Raw genomic sequence first — 19,570 nt, 5'->3', positions numbered from 1 at the left:
AAAGTGGCGTCCCGTTGTCCCTCCTGCCACCTCCAAAAATAGCCTTCCCCGTCAATGAATGGGGGCGGAGAGGTGACTCGCAGGGACTGTCTAAGAGGGGGATCTGGTCACCACATTTCCCCCTCCCCCGTGGTGTCGGGGCATGTCCCCCGCTTTCTCAGATGCTGCCTTTTGGGCTCTGCGTTGGGTTCTAAGCCGTCTGGTGCAAGGTGCAATACAAAGGGAAGTCTCTTTAAGAGGGCCGGGTGTAGCGGTGGGGAGAGGGCACGTCTGCATGAAGCCAGGCTTTTGCCATAGTGTGCAAGGGGGAAAAAATCATGTGTGTGACTTTAAATAAAGGACAGTTGTTGCTGGAGCCTTGCTGGAGCCTGCCTGCCCTGCAGACCAGGGGTGGGCATTAATTTTTGCAGGGGGGCCACTTCATAAATTGTGGAGTGGTCGATGGCCAGCTCCGCCCCCAGAAAGGGCGGAGCCTTGGGCAGGAGGGGCGGGACCTTGGCAGAAGAGGGGGTTCCCTCTAGGCACTGTGTGCCCTTGGTGGGGGAAGGAGACTTGGCGTGCTCCCCCACCCCCAGACCAGTTGGCATGTGACACCTAGAGGGAGCCGCCAGCTGTTTTGAACAACGAATGACTTGGTGAGCTCCCCCGCCCTCAGGGCTCCATTGGCCTGGGGACGGGGGCGTGGCAGGGCAGCCGTGGGCCGGATCAAACGGTGTGGCGGGCCGGATCCAGCCCGTGAGCCGTATCTTGCCCACCCCTGCCGTAGACTGACTCTCTCGCTCTTCCAGATACGGACTCTTCAGGAGCAGCTCGAGAACGGCCCCAGCACCCAGCTCGCTCGCTTGCAGCAGGAGAACTCCATCCTACGGGACGCTCTGAACCAAGCCACCAGCCAGACGGAGAGCAAGTAAGAGCATGTGTGTTGGTGACTCCACGGGTCGTTCCAGGTAGCTTTTCTACACCGTCTTCCTCCTCGCTCCCAAAAACCCACCCCTCCACCACCCCACGGCACAGCCAGTTCCCAGGAAAGTAAGGCACGCTCCAAGCTCCCCCTTCCCCCTTTGCAGATGATACCAAACTGGGTGGGGTTGCGACTTCTTTGGAGGATAGGGACATAATTCAAAATGACCTTAGCAAGTTAGAGAAATGGTCAGAGGTAAACAGGATGAGGTTTAATAAAGAGAAATGCAAAGTGCTCCACTTAGGAAGGAACAATCAGTTCCATACATACAAGATGGGAAGCGACTGTCTAGGAAGGAGCATGGCGGAAAGGGATCTAGGGGTCATAGTGGACCACAAGTTGAATATGAGTCAACAGTGTGATGCTGTTGCAAAAAAAGCAAATATGATTCTAGGTTGTATCAACAGATGTGTTGTAAGCAAAACTCGTGAAGTCATTCTGCCGCTCTACTCTGCACTAGTTAGGCCTCAGCTGGAGTACTGTGTCCAGTTCTGGGCGCCACATTTCAAGAAAGATGTGGAGAAATTGGAAAGGGTACAGAGAAGAGCGACAAGAATGATTAAAGGTCTAGAGAACATGACCTATGAAGCCAGGCTTCATGAACTGGGCTTGTTTAGTTTGGAAAAAAGAAGATTAAGGGGGGACATGATAGCGGTTTTCAAATATCTAAAAGGGTGTCACAAGGAGGAAGGAGAAAATTTGTTCCTCTTGGTTACTGAGGACAGGACAAGGAGTAATGGGCTTAAAGTGCAGCAGGGGAGGTTTAGATTGGACATTAGGAAAAAATTCCTAACTGTCAGGGTGGTCAAATATTGGAATAAATTGCCAAGGGAGGTGGTGGAATCTCCCTCTCTGGAGATATTTAAGAACAGGTTAGATAGACATCTGTCAGGGATGGTGTAGGTGGAGCTTGGTCCTGCCTTGAGGGCGGGGGGCTGGACTCGATGACCTCTCGAGGTCCCTTCCAGTCCTATCATTCTATGATTCTATGATTCTATGATTCCCTCTGCCAATTGGACCTGGCTGCAAGCTTCCTGTTGAATCATCATCTGTCTGGGACAATCCAGGTTTTTTTTTAGATGACTCCGTTTTCCTGAGAAAAGTGTTAGTTTGGGGGGTGTGCCGAGCGGTGTGGTTTGGGGGTGTGCCGAGCGGTGTGGTTTGGGGGTGTTCAGTCAGTGTTTTCAACATGTGATCACTGTGGAACTTCATGAGAATTGTAGTTCAGGCAACCCTGCTCACGCACAACCTCCTCTTGCTGGGAAGTGAAATTGACACCGCAGACAATGAAGGGAGCATGGCCGAGGCTGGAAAACGTGAACGTGGAGTATCTAAACTACAACTTCCATGAGGCACCAGAGCAGCATTTCAGAATCTAAACATTTTTTTTTAATTAACCCCCTTCAGCCTTCTGTAGGTGGGAACCCATTTTGCACCCAGCTTTATTACTGTCATGTTGCAAAATCCATGCCTGCATGAACCCCGTTCTAGTTCTGGAACAGATTGCTAATTCTGAATTATGGGGCAGTTCAATGGTGATGTAAATGGTAGAACTCCTTTGCCTGATCTATCCAGGTCTTTATTTGAGCCTATCTATATAGCACTCAAGAATTGTGACGGGGCTTTGTGTTTGCGGGGCTAAGAATAGCTGGGGATAGAAAAATTATCCAGAGTCAAGCTTTATAGTTTCACAGAAGAACATAAGAACAGCCATACTGGGTCAGACCAAAGGTCCATCTAGCCCAGTATCCTGTCTGCCGACAGTGGCCAGCACCAGGTGCCCCAGAGAGGGTGGATCAAAGACAATGATCAAGCGATTTGTCTCCTGCCATCCCTCTCCAGCCTCTGACAAACAGAGGCCAGGGACACCATTTCTATCCCTTGGCTAGTAGCCTTTTATGGACCTAACCTCCATGAAATTATCTAGCTTCTCTTTAAACTCTATTATAGTCCTAGCCTTCACAGCCTCCTATGGCAAGGAGTTCCACAGGTTGACTACACGCTGTGTGAAGAAGAACTTCAAGTCCGGAAGGGATACTGGTTTGGCAAACTACATGTTTTGTTTAGTGCCTATATACTAAATTACACCGTTCAGTTTCACTCTTTGCTCTGCAGTATCTATCTAACCTAGAGCAAACCTACTCTAGTTAATGATCTACCCTAATTTAAAATAACATTGCATACATGATTGATGGAAAATCTTGTCCTTCCGCATTTAGTTTAAAAAACTTCCACATTTTGTTTGGCTGTGGAATAAGAGAAAACAAAGAGCCAGTATAGAGAAACAAGAACTAGCCAGTGTGTAGGAAACAAATATCTATTTAAAGAGATTATTGAATATTTTGTTTTATATAAAAAAGCTTTAAAGTCATTGGAGACAGAACTCCAAATGTTCAGAGAACTTCCTTTTTCTGTCTGGACGCATAAATCCTCAGATTTTTACAGTCTAAAAATGAAAGATATTTTGGCCTTGGAAAGGGTTCAGAAAAGGGCAACTAAAATGATTAGGGGTTTGGAACGGGTCCCATATGAGGAGAGGTTAAAGCGACTGGGACTTTTCAGTTTAGAAAAGAGGAGACTGAGGGGGGATATGATAGAGGTCTATAAAATCATGAGTGGTGTGAAGAGGGCGGATAAAGAAAAGTTATTTATTAGTTCCCTAAATATAAGAACTAGAGGACACCAAATGAAATTAATGGGTAGCAGGTTTAAAACTAATAAAAGAAAGTTCTACTTCACACAGCGTGTAGTCAACCTGTGGAACTCCTTGCCAGAGGAGGCTGTGAAGGTTAGGACTATAACAGAGTTTAAAGAGAAGCTAGATAATTTCATGGAGGTTAGGTCTATAAAAGGCTATTAGCCAGGAGATAAAATGGTGTCTTTGGCATCTGTTTGTCAGAGGCTGGAGAGACAGGCTACTGGGCTAGATGGACCTTTGGTCTGACCCAGTAATTCTTATGTTCTTATGTTGAAACCCCATCTTTTGACCAGTTGATTTTTAATTTTACTGAGTCTCCAGTGCAAAAGTGCTGCTGCTAAAGAACTGCTGTCCTGTGTAGGAAATTGCTTATTTGGGGAAGCAGGAAAATGACACCTCTCTAAATATTTGCCTCTTATGTAATGCAGTAAAAATATGTTTTGAGTATATGGGGGACTGGAACCATTTTTATAGTGGGAGTGCTGAGAGCCACTTAAACTAAACTATAATCCCTGTCTATAATGGAACCCACTTCAACTCCTAGTTTCCAGCACCTAAGCAAATGTAGGGCTAAGGCGTATGAAATAACTCGGGTCCTGCTAAGCTGGAATTGTATGAGAGTCGGTACACAAATGTCATTGGTCGGTCTGTCTGTCTAGGCAAAATGCGGAGCTAGCCAAGCTGCGGCAAGAATGCAGTAAACTCACCAAAGAGCTGTCTGAAAAATCTGAGACGCTGCAGCAGGAGGAGCAACAGAAAAAGAACCTGGAACTAAAGGCTGCCGCGTACGAAAAACAAATCAACCAGCTACAGGTCAGCACTGTGCCGACAAGCTGCCCTTTCGTTTGGCTGCTAATCATGTCGCTTTCTTCGTTGACGCATCTGGCTTTATTGTAGCCACTGCTTGCTCAGGTGATCTGGTCGTCAGGCATCAGATTGGGTGTCCGGAGAGCTAGCTGTTTGACCTTGAGCAAGTCGTGTAAAGCTCTGTGCCTCAGTTTCCCCTCTGTAAAGCAGGGATAAAACTTAGGCAAAAGATGGCATCTGTTCAGAACCCAGTCTGGTTGGGCAGCACATGGCACCACAGGGTCCCAATGAGGTTGTGCAGCCGTGGGAGCTATTCCATGTGGAGCTCGTTGGAAGTGTGTTGATGGAATGTCTGTCAGTCGAAATATCGATTAGCCAAATGGAAATTTGGGGAAAAGGATGTTGAGTTTTTTTCCACTGAGGTGGGGGGTGGGGACACGGTCCAAACTTTGTTACGTTTTAGAGATGAAACATTTCGAGGTCCAAATGGCTGGTTTGAAATGTAAGCTAATGGACCTTAAAAAACAAAGAAACCAACCCAAAAGCAAAACAAAACACGTCAATGGACATGAATATTTTGGATTTTCAGCTCCTGAAAATGTGGGGCTGATTTTTTATTTCTTTGTCGTAGTTCGGGACAGAAACCTTTTCGCTGACTGCAGGTTTGTGCGGGACGGGGAACCGTTTCCTGCCCAGCTGTCACTGCCGAACACCTCGCTAATAACATGGAATGTTCAGACTATGTATTAATTAAAGGCGTCTTAATACTAGGGAGTGTCATGCTGAGCCCATTGCTTGCTGAAAAAACAACCTCTTCGCATCCCTGGCTGTCCCAATGTTAGCCCACGCGGCATATGCTTACAACATACAGGATATATTGCCTCCTCAACAGATGCTCAAAAGGCTTTACAAAGCAGGAAGTTGGCCTCCATGGAAAATTCCTTCCTGATCTCATTGCCCCAGAGGCTGGCTCACACCCTGAAGCATGAGGGTTTATAACCCTGCCTAATCTCTTGCTTGGTTTTTAAAATAACGCTGCGTCTTCTCAGCCGCATAAATGTCTAACCCAGCTGTGCGGCTGCCAACTGCGGCTTCAGCACAGAGCAGGTGAAAGTGACACACGGCTCGGGCGCTCTAGGCTTGCCCCCGGCTTGATAACAGGCGCATCATAAAAATAGTTCAGCCCTGAAACTTACTGGCAACGGGAGTCTGGTGTGAGGAGGTTCATGATAGGAAATGCCCCAGATGCTCCCACAACAGGGACCTTGCCCCCTCCCTCTGCTCTGTTATTGCGTGTTTACCTGCAGATCAGCAAAAGGTGCTTTTCCAAGATGGAGGGGCAACGGGATTTTTTTGGTTCTGTTGGTTGGATTTTTTTTTTTTTTAAATTTTCAGGTGGTTTGTTTTCATAGGCACCTTGTGGTAGCACCCACTGTCTCTCTGTGCCCCAGCCCAGCTGTGGGTTGCTAATTGAGGTGCTCCGTCATACTCCTTCCCTGTTTCTCTGCGTGGCCCCCCGCATCCCAACCTCTCAGAGGTACTAGTGGCTTATGTTTGTATGTGTTACCCCTTGAGAGGTGCTTATCCCTTGAGAGGTTACCACTGCGGTGCTGGGTGTCCACGTAGGAGCTATGGTCCGTGGCCCACAGCTGTGGACCTGGTGGGCGACCGAGGACGCAAGCCTGGTGGAGTTGGATTAAGTGGGAGACTTGCGGTACCTCTGCGTCCTCAAATGTCTCGATGGCCTGAGAGGGAGCGAGGCTGAGCATCCTGACGAGGCTGCTGCTGTCTCCTGCAGTGATGGTGGCAGGCGTTCAGCGAGAGCAGGCAAACCCAGCTCCGTGGCAGCGGAGAGCCGTGTCGCGTCCCCGGGTTCACAGCGCCCTCTGATGCTCAGTCGAGAGGAGGCCGGGCGGGGTCGTTCTGTCTCCCGAAAAGGCTCCTCCTAGGACACGTAAAAAGCACGTGCGCGTACGTTGAACTGGGCGTTCCCGGGGCTGTGGCCTGATGGATGGAGACAGGGAGAGGGTCAGGCCGCAGGCGTGCCAGGCTGAGGGCCAAGCGGTTGCCAGAGAAACGCAGGCCTCTTGGCCTGTAGCATGGTCGAGACAGAGCGTTGCTACGACTCTACCTCCTCCTGCGCCCGTTAATGAACTAATGGGCACCTGGCTGAAATATCTGAAATATTTCCATGGCCATCAACCTGCATCACCAGGTAGCCTTCAATGAGGGTCTCTATAGGGAAAGAGCACTGGTTGTGAACAGGGCTGCGTGTATGGACAGTGTGTAGGGATGTAAAATGTAACCGGTTAACTGATAGGCTAGTGCTTATCGGTAATGGTGAATGGTTGAACTGGGACCATGGTGGCTGAAGGCCAGCATGGCCAGGAGCCGGCGGGGCTGTCAACTTGCAGAGTTGCAGTCCCACCGAGCTCTTTTAACGGTGTAACCGATTTAAATTTTTATCGGTTACACAGTTAATATTTTTAGATTTTCACATCCCTGATGGGGTGGGTGTGTTGCTCTTCTCTTGGAGACTTAGATGCGCAAGTGACTTAGATGCGCAAGTGACTTAGGAACGTCTGAAAGTGTTGCCCAATAACCAAGTGAAGTTTGAGTGCTGTACAATATTGTCATCCCTCTAAAAACATGCAGAGTTTGTGAAAGGTACTTTACAATCTGCCTCCCTGCCAGCGGCTGTAAGAACAGGACCGATGAAAGGGAGATAACTTTATGCTCTCTGGGGGCTCTAGTGTGAGGGAGTGGGGGAGCCGAAATGGATCTTTTAGCGTGATCCTCCCATTCTGGGCCCTGGCCTCTCCGTGAAGGGCTGGCCACCACGTGCTCTTTCCCTGCTACGTTTGGTCGCAGAAGGATCGTACTCCATCCAAACCACACGGAAAATTCCACTGCGCCTCACACACTTAACCAGAATCCTATTCCAAGCAACCCAGCTCCTAACTGACTGAGTTCTATGCCAACTGGGTGCTTCAGCGACTCAATTCGCATGTGCCTTTGGTAAGCAAAATCAGCAGGACTGCCCCGCTGCGGGGTGCAAATGGCCTTCCCTGGGAAACCGACTCCTGAAGGGGCAGGAGTGGAACCTTTGATCCCATTTTAATTTTTCTGGACCAGCCCGAAGTAGCAGGCGTGCAAACTGGGCACAGCGAACTTGGCCGTGGAATTACTGTGCCCGCATGGCGAGATGCACGTGCCTTCCTAGCTCCTGGGCTTGTGCGGTGTGGGCAATGCAAAACCTCGCCTTAGGAATATACAGCAAGCGTCACGGCCCCAAACCAGGGAGGCCGCATGTGGGAGGGAGGGGTGATGCACAGACCGTCTTTGCTGCCAGTTGAGAGCAGGAGATGGTTGTGGAGCTCCAGGCGCTGTGCCGGTGGAGAATGCCGAGGGGAGACTGGGTTTTGAATCCCAGCGTAGACCGGGCTGGAGCTGGCACGCGACAGGACTGCTCTCTCCAGACCGGCCTTAACATCCAGCGCTTTGTTTCCCCCCCTTGGGGCAGACGTCTCAGAAAGAAACGGAGGCGACGCTGCAGAAGAGGCTGGACGAAGTCAGCGACGAGCTCCGCAAGTCCCAGGCCAGCTACGCGACCCTGCTGGTGGACGCGGAGAAGGCGAAGGGCCAGCAGCAGAGCATTGCGGGTGAGGGAAGCGGCGGAGACGCCCGGGAGTGCGCGCCCTGAGGCCCAGAGCTCCCCTCGGGCCCTCTCGCCGCCTGAGCATCTCAGAGGCCGCCACGGGCCTTCCTGTGGTGGAGGCCAGGCCTCTGTATCTGAGTCCGGCCCTTCCTCAGGGGCCCGGCGGGAGCTGGGAGGAGCAGATGGGGATTGGTTGGTGGCCTGCGGGTGAAGTGGGGAGCAGGAGTGGGGCGCACGTGGGGAAAGGGGATTAGGAGCCCTGGGAGCGTGGTCGGGAGAGGGGCAGCTGCTCTAGGCATCGGGAATCCACGAGAAGTCAGGAGGTTCCCAAATTTCGCCTCCCTAAGGGCTCCGCTCTGCTTGGCGCGGGAGGGTCGTGCGAAGGGTCCAACTCCCAAAGCTGAAGCACTGGTGAGCTCAAAGCTTCACGCGGGGTCCTGCAGCGCACTTGCCACTTCTCCTGCTTCAGGACGGCAGGCGAGTCGGAGAGGCGGGCGAGTGACTCCGCGGCCTGCCTGTAAACCCGCATCTCAGCCGGGCCTCTCCTCCACCCACAGCCTGGGCCTTCCGCAAGCCCAGCTGTGGGGGTGATAGAGCCCCAGCTCCCTTGCAGGAGAGGACAACAAGCGTGTGCTCCCTGCTGTATTACACACACGGGCTTGCAGGATAAAGCTTGGGGTGGGGGTTTTTTTTTGCCAGCTCTGTTGTGAAAAATCCGTCAACCTCTCGTTGAAGTGAGAGTGACGGTGTCACACGAGCATTGTGACCGGTGAGCCAGTAAATAACCGTCCGTAGCGCCTGTCCTCTCTGCACGTGATCTTCACCTGTCTGCCCGGCACCTGGCCCTCTGAAACGTGCGGTTCGAAGCCCAGGTGTCCGTGCGGCTCACAGCCGCTCAAGCCGCCCGGGTCCTCCCTCCCTCTTGGCGGTGGTGCGCATCTCACCTGTCTCTTTCTCTTCTACCCACCGGCCTGGGGCAGAGTTCGAAGCCAAGCTGCTGTCCTGCGACGCCGAGGCTAAAAGGAAATCGGAGGAGCTGAGCTCCCTGCAAGGGAAGCTGCTGGCAGCCAGCGCTGAGAACGAGCAGCTCGCGGAGCGGATCCAATCCATCGAAGCTCTCTTGGAGGCGGGTCGCGCGAGGGACGCGGAGAAAGACACAGACTTGCAGGTCAGTGGCTGTTCGGGCGTCCTCGCTCCGGGGTGGGGGTCCCTACCTCGGAAAGGGGGGGCAGGCCTGACGGGCGGCTTACCGCGTCGCGTACACCGGGCGCGTCCTGGCTGCGGGGGCGGGGGTGACTGTCCTGTGCGGTGTTTCTAAGGCAGCCTCTGTCTAACTTTCAGGCAGCAACTCGAGCAGAAGTGAGCCAGCTGCAGTTACGGTAAGACCCGGCGATCGCGCCCCTCTCTCCGTCGGTGCTAAAAGGCTGCAGCAATGGAGTTAGGGTGGGAATTCCCTTCCCCTCCGCTTTCCTGTGCTGATGCCACCTGGGCCCGGGCATGCGGGCCACCCTCACTAGAAGGCGAAGTGCCACCGTGGAGCCGGGCTGTAGGTGGTCTCCGGCGGGCAGAGACGGTGTACATGGCGATTCCAGCGCTGGCCCCGAACAACGGCGCGTCCGTGTCGAATAGGGGTGTAACCACGCGGCTAAAAATGTCAGCGTGTAACCGCTGAAAATCCACCGCCCCTCTCGGTGAACCTTTTACCTCCCTGCTTTTGAAGTGACGCTTCCGGCCCCCCGCTGAGCCCTTAACGCATTTTTAAGATTCGCTTCACGTGAAGGCCTTGGCAGAACGTCCTTGGGCGCAGCCGTCTGGTAACCGACACGGTAGAACTCCCGGTGCGCTTGCCCTCAGGCCTGCTGATGAGGGGAGGGCCCCAGAGCCTGGTGATTCAAAGGGCCCGGGGTTCCTAGAGGCCACCGCTGCTACTGCAGGAACGGCAGCTCTGGGCCCTTTAAATCTCCACCGGAGTGCAGAGCGGCGCGCTCTGGGCAGCTCTGAGGGCTGCTCAGGAGACAGCTGGTGGGGGCACGTGGCATGGTCTGGGCGGCTCTAAGGGCTGGGAGGGGGCACTCCGGGAAGGCCCCAGCCCCGGCCCTTCCACCTGAGGTCCCAAGCCTTTCAGAAGCACAGAGCTGGGCCTCTCCCCCACCTTGCCCAGGACCCCAGCAACTTTCTTGTCCCCTCTCCCTTCCCCACCTGACCTGCAGCGGAAGCCGTTGCAACTGGAGGGTTTATGGCATTCACGTGAGCTGAAATGGGTCTTTCCAAGCCCCCGTCTTGACATCTGATTGGTTGGCAGAGATTGCGTGAAGGGGAAGAGTCTATTTGGCGCGTAGGCCGAGGGGCGCGAAGTCAAATCAGCCCTGTCACAAACTGACGGCAGTGGGAGCTGCCCGTACCTCCGCCGCTCACCTGCGTGTCTCCAGACAGCCGTAGGTTCCTGGGCCCAGAGATGTGACTCAGCAGTGACTCGTGATTTGAGTGCTTCCGTTTTTGGGTGGTCATGAGACACCCCTTAAAAGGAACCTAATGGTGGGTGTCGGATGCGACTGGGAAAACCAGGCCTCTTCAAGGTACCGAGCGGATGGACAGAAACCAAGGCGGCCACATTTCTGAAGATTTGGGCCCTTAACGCTCGGTAGCCATTTTTGAAAACTCTTGGCCTAGTTCCGTTTGAGACAGAGGTGAGCTAAGAGCGGTTTCAAGTCCCACAGCTCACCTTAGAGTTCCTGGCTCGAAGCACCTCACTCTAGTTTGGAATGGTTTTCCTTTCCGGGTGCCATTTTGAAGACCCACTGAGACCGTTTCTGCTGTCTGGTTAGCTGACTGCACACCGGAAACAAGACCGGTAACTACTCAGCAAACTAGTTCTAAGTTAGGCAATGGCGTTCTGTCTCCTCCTCCCCCCCAAATCTGCCTGCTCTTTGAGCAAAGATCTTTGTTTTGGTTTTTAAGAAGTCTCAGCGTGGCCACCCAAAGAGGGAAGCTCCAAACCCTTCCGCTTGTTCCCTTGCAGACTTCAAGAGAAGGCCGACCAAGTCTCCTTGCTCGAAAAGGAAGGTGTGGAGCTGAGAGAGATAATCGAGCAGCAGAAAACGAAAAACAACGTGAGTGACTGGCCGAACCGAGCTCTCCTTCCGCCAGCCCCAACTGGAACAAAACACTGATTAGCATTTGACTGACAATTGGGTTTTAAAAGTCACCCAGTAAAGTAGCATCGGGCAAGTCAAAGATCTAATTTCTCTGTGCCCCGAGGGACGCTTGTTGCTAGCCTGAGCATCTCGGCTGCTCTTGGTGGCATTTGCTCTCTTGTACCCTGGCGAGGAGAGGAGCTGGTTGACTCCCAAGGGCAGAAAGCAAAGACTTCAGGGGAGGGTGTGGGGACGTTTGACCGAGGAAAAAACAAAGCCGCAGCCTGGGCTGGCTGGGTGGCCGTGGGGAAGGGATTCCAGCTAGCTGAGCTGCCGTTGTGGGATTTGGTATCGTCTCCGTCCCGTGAAGGGAGTCTAAGAACAAGGGCTGGAGTTCACAAGGTAGATCTTTCAGGGATGCTCCTAGCCTCTGGCAATGGGAATACTGTTCTGATGAGCTGGCTGATGGACCTCTTCCTTCCCACCTTGCCAGAGACTTGAGGTTAATCCTTGATCCTCCTAAGGCCACTGCTGTAACTTAATAGGTGGCCCACCTGTGTAGCTCAAGATTTAGGAGCCGAAGCAAAATCGGGTTGCCTAAGTGGGGTGGTCTGATCCCTTCCCACCTCGGTGGTGGTCTCCATGGCTCACCCCTGCTTGTGTCTGTCCCAGCAGGACCTCCGTGAGAAGAACTGGGAAGCCATGGAAGCGCTGGCGTCGGCCGAGAGAGCGCGCGACGAAAAGCTGCTTTCTTCCATGAAAGCAAAGGTGAGTCGCGCTTCCCTCGGCGCCAAAAGGGGCCTGTGCTTTGGAGCGGCTGGGGAGCGAGAGGTCTGTTCGCGGCTCAGCTAAACCTTCCCAGTGGCCCTGGTTCCGTGTTAAAGCTGATGATGACGCTGCGCGTTGACCCCGTAGGACTCCTCCGAGAAAACGTTGCCACAGTGGTTTACTCGTAGGGCGTGGCCCTGCAGTTTCCACGCATGACGAAGGACCAGTGCAGAGAAACTATCCAGTTCTGCAGTGACACCCTAGGCGTCTCCCACCTCTTAGCCGCCCGAACGTCTTTGAAAACAAACTTTGTACAGAGGGGTTGGTTTCTCCTCTCCGTGTATTTTTGTGGGTGGTGACTGTTGGCGTCTCCATGGCGATGGCGTGGCCAGGCAGCCGTGTCGTAACGCGCTGTGAGTGTTACGATGAAGGGAAGGTGACGCAAACGGCCTGTCAGTATTGCCACACGTCTCACTGCAAGTGATGCTGGGCTGAGCTGATGTACGTACAGGCATCTCAGAATGGGAGCTTGACTCCGTTCGGGCTTTAATTAGCCACATGGAGATCGGTGCGCGTTTTGATTCTGCCCACCCCCATTATAGTGCAGCATCGACTGCAAAATAAAGACCAGACCCGCAATGTTGTATAACTCTGCCTAATGCCCCGACCTCTGCGGGCGATAGTTGGGCTCTGTCCCCAAGTCATAGAATCATAGAGCACTAGAACTGGAAGGGACCTCGAGAGGTGATCGAGTCTAGTCCCCTGCCCTCATGGCAGGACCAAATACTGTTTAGATCATCCCTGATGTCTATACATCCTGCTTTTAAATATCTCCAGGGATGGAGATTCCACAGCCTCCCTAGGCAACTTATTCCAGGGTTTGACCACCCTAGTTTTTCCTAATGTTCAACCTAAACCTCCCTTGCTGCAGTTTAAGCCCTTTGCTTCTTGTCCTATATCAGAGGCCAACATGAACAATTTCTCCCCCCCCCCCCATAACACCCTTTTAGATACCTGAAAACCGCTATTATGTCCCCCTCGGTCTTCTCCTTTCCAAACTAAACAAACCCAATTCCTTCAGCCTTGCCTCATAGCTCATGCTCTCTTGACCTTTAATCATTTTTGTTGCTCTTCTCTGGACCCTCTCCAATTTCTCCACATCTTTCTTGAAACGCGGTGCCCAGAACTGGACACAACACTCCAACTGAGGCCTAACCAGCGCAGAGTAGAGTGGAAGAATGACTTCTCGTGTCTTGCTCACAACGCGTCTATTAATGCATCCCAGAATGAAGTTGGCTTGTTTTGCAACAGTGTCACACTATTGACTCATATTTAGCTTGTGGTCCACTATGACCCCTAGATCCCTTTCTGCCGTACTCCTTCCTAGACAGTCACTTCCCATTCTGTATGTGTGAAACTGATTGTTCCTTCCTAAGTGGAGTCCTTTGCATTTGTCCTTATTAAACTGCATCCTGTTTACCTCAAGGGGCCTGGCGAAAAGGGTTTCACGAACTAAACGTCCGTTCCTCTTTCAGGAAGATTTGGAGCAGCAGCTCAGTGTGGTTCAGACGCAAACGAAGCAGGTGCTGCTTTCTCTCTTCCCCCAGGTCACGGTAGCATCACGAGAGGTAGGCACTAAGCGTCTCGGATGCTTGGCACGTGGTCGCTAGCGCCGCGGCTGAGGGAAGGAATGGGATAGATCAACTGATCCCCCACCCCTTTGTGTGTGTGTTTTAACTGTCAGGCGTATGAGGAGTGGCTGCACGAGTTTAAGGAGAAAAGTCTGGCGACGCTAACGCAGCAGACGGCTCAAACCGAAAGTCTTGTGAGTGCTCTCGAGTGCTGGACAGCCACCCCCCGAACCTCTCGCTCGCTGTGGGCGTCGGGGGAAATAAGGCTTCGTAGCAACGAGCATCAGACCTGTTTTTGGGTCGGGAGCCGCTGACCCACAGACACGTCAGTCGGGGGCTGCACAAAAGTGAGGAGCAAAACAAAGAAAACCCCCGAGTGAGAAGGAAAAAGACACTCCCCACTTTCCCCTTGCACACCAGAGCCTGCCGCGGCCCAGGCTAGTGGAGTGCGTGGGCCCCCCGACGTTCTGGGGGGGTGCCAGAAGTGAGGCGTTCAGTGTAGGGGCGGGGGACTGCCAGGAAGCAGGTTTGGGGGGTGGGGTCTGGGTGGGAGGGAAGGCGGGTTGGGAGCTGGTGGGTTTGGGAGGAAGGTGGGGTTCAGGAGCAGGCTAGGGATGGGTGGTCCGGGCAGGACGTAGGGTGGAGGTGCGCAGTCTGAGCTGGAGCACCAACCTGGCTCCCCAGTGCTGGTGGGGAGGAACGCTAAGCCTCGGGCCAGATCCAGGCAAGCCAGGGCCAGCTCCAGACCATAGGTTCTCCACCCCTGCTCTACAGCTCCTTTTTTCCCTTCAGGATTCAGCACTGAAATTAAAAGACGCGGAAGAGGCGCAGAGCACTTTACAAGCCGAGTGTGAGCAGTACCGAACTATTCTAGCCGAGACGGTAGGTTAAGCCCTTCGGGCCCTTTCTCCTCCTCACCGAATCTCTCGCCATGTACGGAGCTAGCTGGCTTGGTCACAGCCACACCCAGCCTAGCGTCTCTGAAGACATTGCCCAGGCGGGCTGCCAGGGTATCTTGCAGCCCAGATTGGGAGGCTGTGGCAGAGCTTGGTTAGAAATATCCCTCTCCGGGTTACCGCTAGCGTTCCTGTTGCTTAGTATTTCCGGTAGAACTGCCTTTGGAGTTCTGCTCTGTTCCCACTTGTCCGAGGACAGGCTCTGAATGGGGCGGAGCCCAGGAGAGGCAGTGTGGTGTAGTGGGTAAGGAGCTCGCCCCAACCAGGTCTACCCACGTTTATGGGTATTAGTATGCCCCTCAGGGGCAGGAAAACACCTCATCCCCTGAGCAGGGCGGCTCCACCCACCGGCCCTGTAGCCAGCGCTGTGTCGACAGGAGAGCGTCTCTGTCCGACGGAGCTACCGCTTCTTGGGGGCGTGGCTTCACTGCGCCGACCGGAGACGCTCTCCCATTGGCCTCGTAGGGTCGTCACACACGCAGGTAGGGAAGACCAGCCCTGAGCGGCGGGGGAGCAGGGTTCTGTTCCTGACCTACTGTGACCTTGGCAAGTCTCTCCCCACTTTTGTGCCTCTGTTCCTCACACCCCCATCGCCAGGCGGCGTGAGAACACGCCCAGCCGTCCCTCCACGCTGGTGGGGCCCGTCCTCCCCCAGCTTTGCAGAGACAGGTCAGTGCTGAATGGGGCAGGAGGCGGCTTCGCTAGCGGATGCACCACGCCTGGAACAGCCTGCCTTGAACGCAGCTTGAATGCCTGGGCGCTCGGTCGCCGGGGGAGACTTGCTCCACCCCCAGGAGCCGTCCCCTCTTCTCCTGCCACCAGCCTCACCCTCCCTTCCCTTCTCCCTTGGCAGGAAAGGATGCTCAAGGACCTGCAGAAGAGCGTGGAGGAGGAGGAGCTGGTGTGGAAAGCCAAGCTAACGACGTCGGAAGAGGAGCTGCAAAAGGTGCGTCCTAAATATTCTCAGGGGTGTGTGAGCGGGAGTCCCTGGGGCACCGGTGTCTGCGGGGGCCGAAGCCACGTCTGAAATACCCAGGGGATCCCAACGATCCCCTTTGCCCTCGATCTGTGACTCGCAAGGCCCTGGGGGTCCCTCGCCAGGGAGGGGCCCATCTTGCAAAGGCTCTAGGGTTGAACGTGGTGTAAAAACCCATCTTCCGAAATGAGCCTAAGGTCGGTGCCACTTCCCTGGCCCTCTGCAGGAGTGAGGGGAGCCTGTGTACACACAGGGCAGTGAGAGGGAAAGGGATCCAGAGGTCACACGCTAAATGCGAGTCCACAGGGTGACGCTGTTGCAAAACAAGCCAACATGCTTCTGGGTTGGCAGGAGTGTCGTGAGCCAGACACGAGAAGGCATTCTTACGCTATACCCTGAGCTGGTTAGGCCTCAGTTGGAGGATTGTGTCCATTTCTGGGCACCGCATTTCAGGAAAGATGTGGAGAAATTGGAGAAGGTCCAGAGAAGAGCAACAAGAATGCTGAAAGGCCTAGAAAACATGAGCTCTGAGGGAAGGCTGAAAGAACTGGGCTTGTTGAGTTGGGAAAAGAGAAGACTGAGAGGGGACATGATAGCAGCTTTAAGCACCTAAAAGGATGTTACAAGGAGGAGGGAGAAAAATAGTTCACCTCGGCCTCTGATGCTAGGATAAGAAGCAATGGGCTTAAATTGCAGCAAGGGTAGTTTAGGTTGGACATTAGGAAAAAAGTCCTACTTGTCAGGGTGGTTAAACACTGGAATAAATTGTTCAGGGAGGTTGTGGAAACTCCATCCCTGGAGATATTTAAGAGCAGGTTAGATGGACAGACATCAGGGATGGTCTAGACGGTGCTGGGTCCTGCCGCGAGGGCAGGGGACTGGCCCTGATGACCTCTCGAGGTCCCTCCCAGTCCTAGATTCAGTGGAAGAAATCTTCAGAATAAGCCTCTTGCCTCCCTGAGATCCAGACAAGCCCGTTTTGCCGTGGCGCTGGGGAGAGAATTCCATTACTTACCTTGCCCCAGGCACATCCGAGCACGGTCTCCCTCCTGCTTCTGAACCGAACCCCAGCCCCTCCACTGCAGGCCAGGGAACCTGGAAAGCCTTCTGGTGCACGTTCCAGGAGCGGGCACTGGCGGAGCAGGGCGGGCGCTGGCGGAGTGGGGCGGGCGCTGGCGGAGCGGGGCGCACCCGGCGCTCTTTGCCCGGCTACTCCTGGGACGCTCGGCTTTAGAGGACGTTGGCTGCCTCTACCGGTCGGGCTCGGTGCCGGGGTTGGAGCGTGCGCGGGTAACCACGTCCAGGCCACAACGTGTGCAGAGCGCTCCGGCGGTCTGCCTCGCTGCAGGCCAGAGCCGTACAGGGCGGGGTGGGGCACGAAGGCCGAGCGAGAGGCCGCCCTCTGGAGAGGATGTCCCGTAGTGAGCGTGGGTCGGAAGAACTGTGGCAGGTTTCACTTGTTTTTCTCCCGACCCAGTTGAGGAAAATTGTCGATGCCACGGCCCCACATAAGGTGATGAGGGTGTGGGCTCTGGGGTGGGGCCGAGGAGAGGAGCTTTGGGGCGGAGGAGGGGGCTCCGGCTTTGGGGGTGTCAGGGCTGGGGCAGGAAGGGTTTACCTTGAGCGGCTCCCGCTCAGTAGGGCAGTGGGGGGGCTAAGGCAGCTTCCTGGCACCACATGAAGCAGTCAGCGGCAGGCTCCCAGCCAATGAGAGTGCAGAGCTAGTGCCCGGGGCAGGAACCGTGCACAGAGCCCTGTGCGTTTCCCCCCCATCCCCGTCCTCCCCCGCCCCCACCGCTGCCACCTGGGAGCCAGGCCTGGTACTGGCTGCTTCTCAGGCACAACACAGTCTGCCTTAGCCCCCCGCACTGTCCACCAAGTCCCTCGCCCCTGGCAGCCAGGACACCCAGTGCCAAACATTCCACCACCCAGTCCTGGGGCGCAACCTGCCGTTTGAAAACCACTGGCCAGCCGGTCGAAGAGACTCTGCCTGGACACTCTAAATTTATAATGGACTTTAAAATATCCCTATAAAATTCGAACGTGACTTTTACTCGGCCCAGGTGCCTGACGGCAGCGTTGTGGCGTTCCGTGTCGGTGTCCTGTAGATAGCGGTAACCTCCCTACGGTTACCCAAGGTGCATCTCTTTCTCACTCAACAGAGAGAAGCTGGCTCCCGGCCGTGGGCGGCTGGGCAGGAAGTCGGGAGTCTGTTGGCCATGTGGTGCTCTGGCTTGCCTGGGTGTGGAAAGTGGCGTTGCGTGAATGTAGCTGAGCATAGTGTGGCCAGCAGCTTTGTCGTGGCTAGTCACTGGAGTTGCTCAGGAAATGATTTTCCTGCCAGAAAGCAAACGGGGAGGGCGTTGTGGTTGACTTTCCTTTGAGGAGCTCGTTGAAAAACCCGAACCTCAAAAACGTTCTGTTTTCAAACCAAACAAAGTTTTTGATTCTTCAGCCAACATTTCAAAGTCCTCCGAAAGCCGTTTCTTCCTTCCGCTGCGGCCATCAGAAACCGTTCTGTTGACTTCGGCGGTGACTTGTTAAGCGGGAGGAACCCAGCTTGTGTCTGAGATCCTCGGCTTAGTTGGCAAGAGGACTGTCCCAGCATCCTCCTCTGGATGCTGTTAGTAATGAGGAGAATCCGGCTGGGAAATAGCGCTTGCTAACACTTCCTTTATGTCCATTCTCTCTGGGGTCGACGCTTGGCTTAGGCACAAGTCCAAGTGAAGTCTCTTGCAGAGGCGTTGGACCAGCTGAAGGCAGAGCTCCAGAACACGGATCAGGTATGGACATCCTCACGTACCCCAAAAGGAAAGGAGACCCATCGCTGCTGGAACCCCCTTTTCATGTTGCGAAGAGAGATGCGGTTATCATTTCTTCTAAACCCCGCCCGGGGCAGGTTGGGAGAATTGGTCTTGCTGTTCTAGGGATGCTTCTGATGCAAACGGAGACCCATCCAATCGCTGTGTTTTTCTCGTTCTAATCAGCTGAAGGAATATACCTCTCTCCTGGAAGCCCAGCTGGAAAATCACTTGGTAACTGCCAGTTCAGAACGCCAGAACTACACAAAAGAAGTTGAAGCCGTGAGTGGTGATTGTGTGTGTGTGGGGGGGGGGGGGAGGAGACGAATGTTCCCGCTAATCTTTTCCATCCATGTTCAAAAGTTTGAGGGGCAGCCGAGTGAGTCTGTAACAGGAAAAACATAAACAACAACCAATAGTCTAGTAGCACCTTAGGGTATGTCTACACTACCCCCCTAGTTCGAACTAGGGGGGTTAATGTAGTCATACGGAGTTGCAAATGAAGCCCGGGATTTGAATTTCCCGGGCTTCATTTGCATGATCCCAGCCGGCGCCATTTTTAAATGCCAGCTAGTTCGGACTGCGTGCGGCACGGCTACACGCGGCACAGACTAGCTAGTTCGGATTAGGCTTCCTAATCCGAACTAGCTGTACAGCTAGTGGAACGAGGCGTATAGCTAGTCGGATTAGGAAGCCTAATCCGAACTAGCTAGTTCGTGCCACGTGTAGCCGCGCGGCACGCAGTCCGAACTAGCTGGCATTTAAAAATGGCGCCGGCTGGGATCATGCAAATGAAGCCCGGGAAATTCAAATCCCGGGCTTCATTTGCAACTTCGTATGGCTACATTACCCCCCCTAGTTCGAACTAGGGGGGTAGTGTAGACATACCCTTACAGACTAACACAGCATGTCGATGGGATCATGAGCTTTCGTGGGCACAGCCCACTTCTTCTGGCATTATTGTAATGTGGCCTATTCCGGGGCTGTGTGCTGGGCCTCGCTTTCAGATGCCTTGAGTTAGGAGCTGGGTTCACTTGGGGCAATCAGTTGATAAATACAAACAAATGCTTATTGGAAACCATAATCCCAGTTAGTCATACAAACTAGGGGTCTCTAAATTAGCCGTCACCACTCAAGATCTGGGAGTCACCCGAGATAATTCTCTGACGAACTCTCCTCT

The 19,570-nt window shown here is 53.9% G+C and overlaps 1 protein-coding gene across 6 annotated transcripts in view; it reads left to right on the top strand.

Moving 5' to 3' along the window:
* Nucleotides 1-19,570, top strand: part of RRBP1 (ribosome binding protein 1) — a 62,538-nt gene that overhangs the window by 28,783 nt on the left and 14,185 nt on the right. For 4 of the 6 annotated variants that reach the window (XM_075925749.1, XM_075925745.1, XM_075925744.1 and 1 more), the window contains 13 exons: nucleotides 789-907; nucleotides 4,319-4,472; nucleotides 7,990-8,128; nucleotides 9,105-9,292; nucleotides 9,466-9,503; nucleotides 11,144-11,234; nucleotides 11,931-12,026; nucleotides 13,562-13,654; nucleotides 13,771-13,851; nucleotides 14,450-14,539; nucleotides 15,467-15,559; nucleotides 18,301-18,372; nucleotides 18,577-18,672. In XM_075925749.1, coding sequence (XP_075781864.1) covers nucleotides 789-907; nucleotides 4,319-4,472; nucleotides 7,990-8,128; nucleotides 9,105-9,292; nucleotides 9,466-9,503; nucleotides 11,144-11,234; nucleotides 11,931-12,026; nucleotides 13,562-13,654; nucleotides 13,771-13,851; nucleotides 14,450-14,539; nucleotides 15,467-15,559; nucleotides 18,301-18,372; nucleotides 18,577-18,672 — 1,350 coding nt within the window. The remainder of the gene's footprint in view (nucleotides 1-788; nucleotides 908-4,318; nucleotides 4,473-7,989; nucleotides 8,129-9,104; nucleotides 9,293-9,465; nucleotides 9,504-11,143; nucleotides 11,235-11,930; nucleotides 12,027-13,561; nucleotides 13,655-13,770; nucleotides 13,852-14,449; nucleotides 14,540-15,466; nucleotides 15,560-18,300; nucleotides 18,373-18,576; nucleotides 18,673-19,570) is intronic. The other 2 variants (XM_075925746.1, XM_075925748.1) reach the window with 1 other exon arrangement.

The sequence above is a fragment of the Pelodiscus sinensis genome, chromosome 3 (genome assembly GCF_049634645.1).
Source record: "Pelodiscus sinensis isolate JC-2024 chromosome 3, ASM4963464v1, whole genome shotgun sequence".
NCBI lineage: Eukaryota > Metazoa > Chordata > Testudines > Trionychidae > Pelodiscus > Pelodiscus sinensis.
Note: the sequence above shows the minus strand (reverse complement) of the source record. Positions and strands in the feature narration are given on the sequence as shown.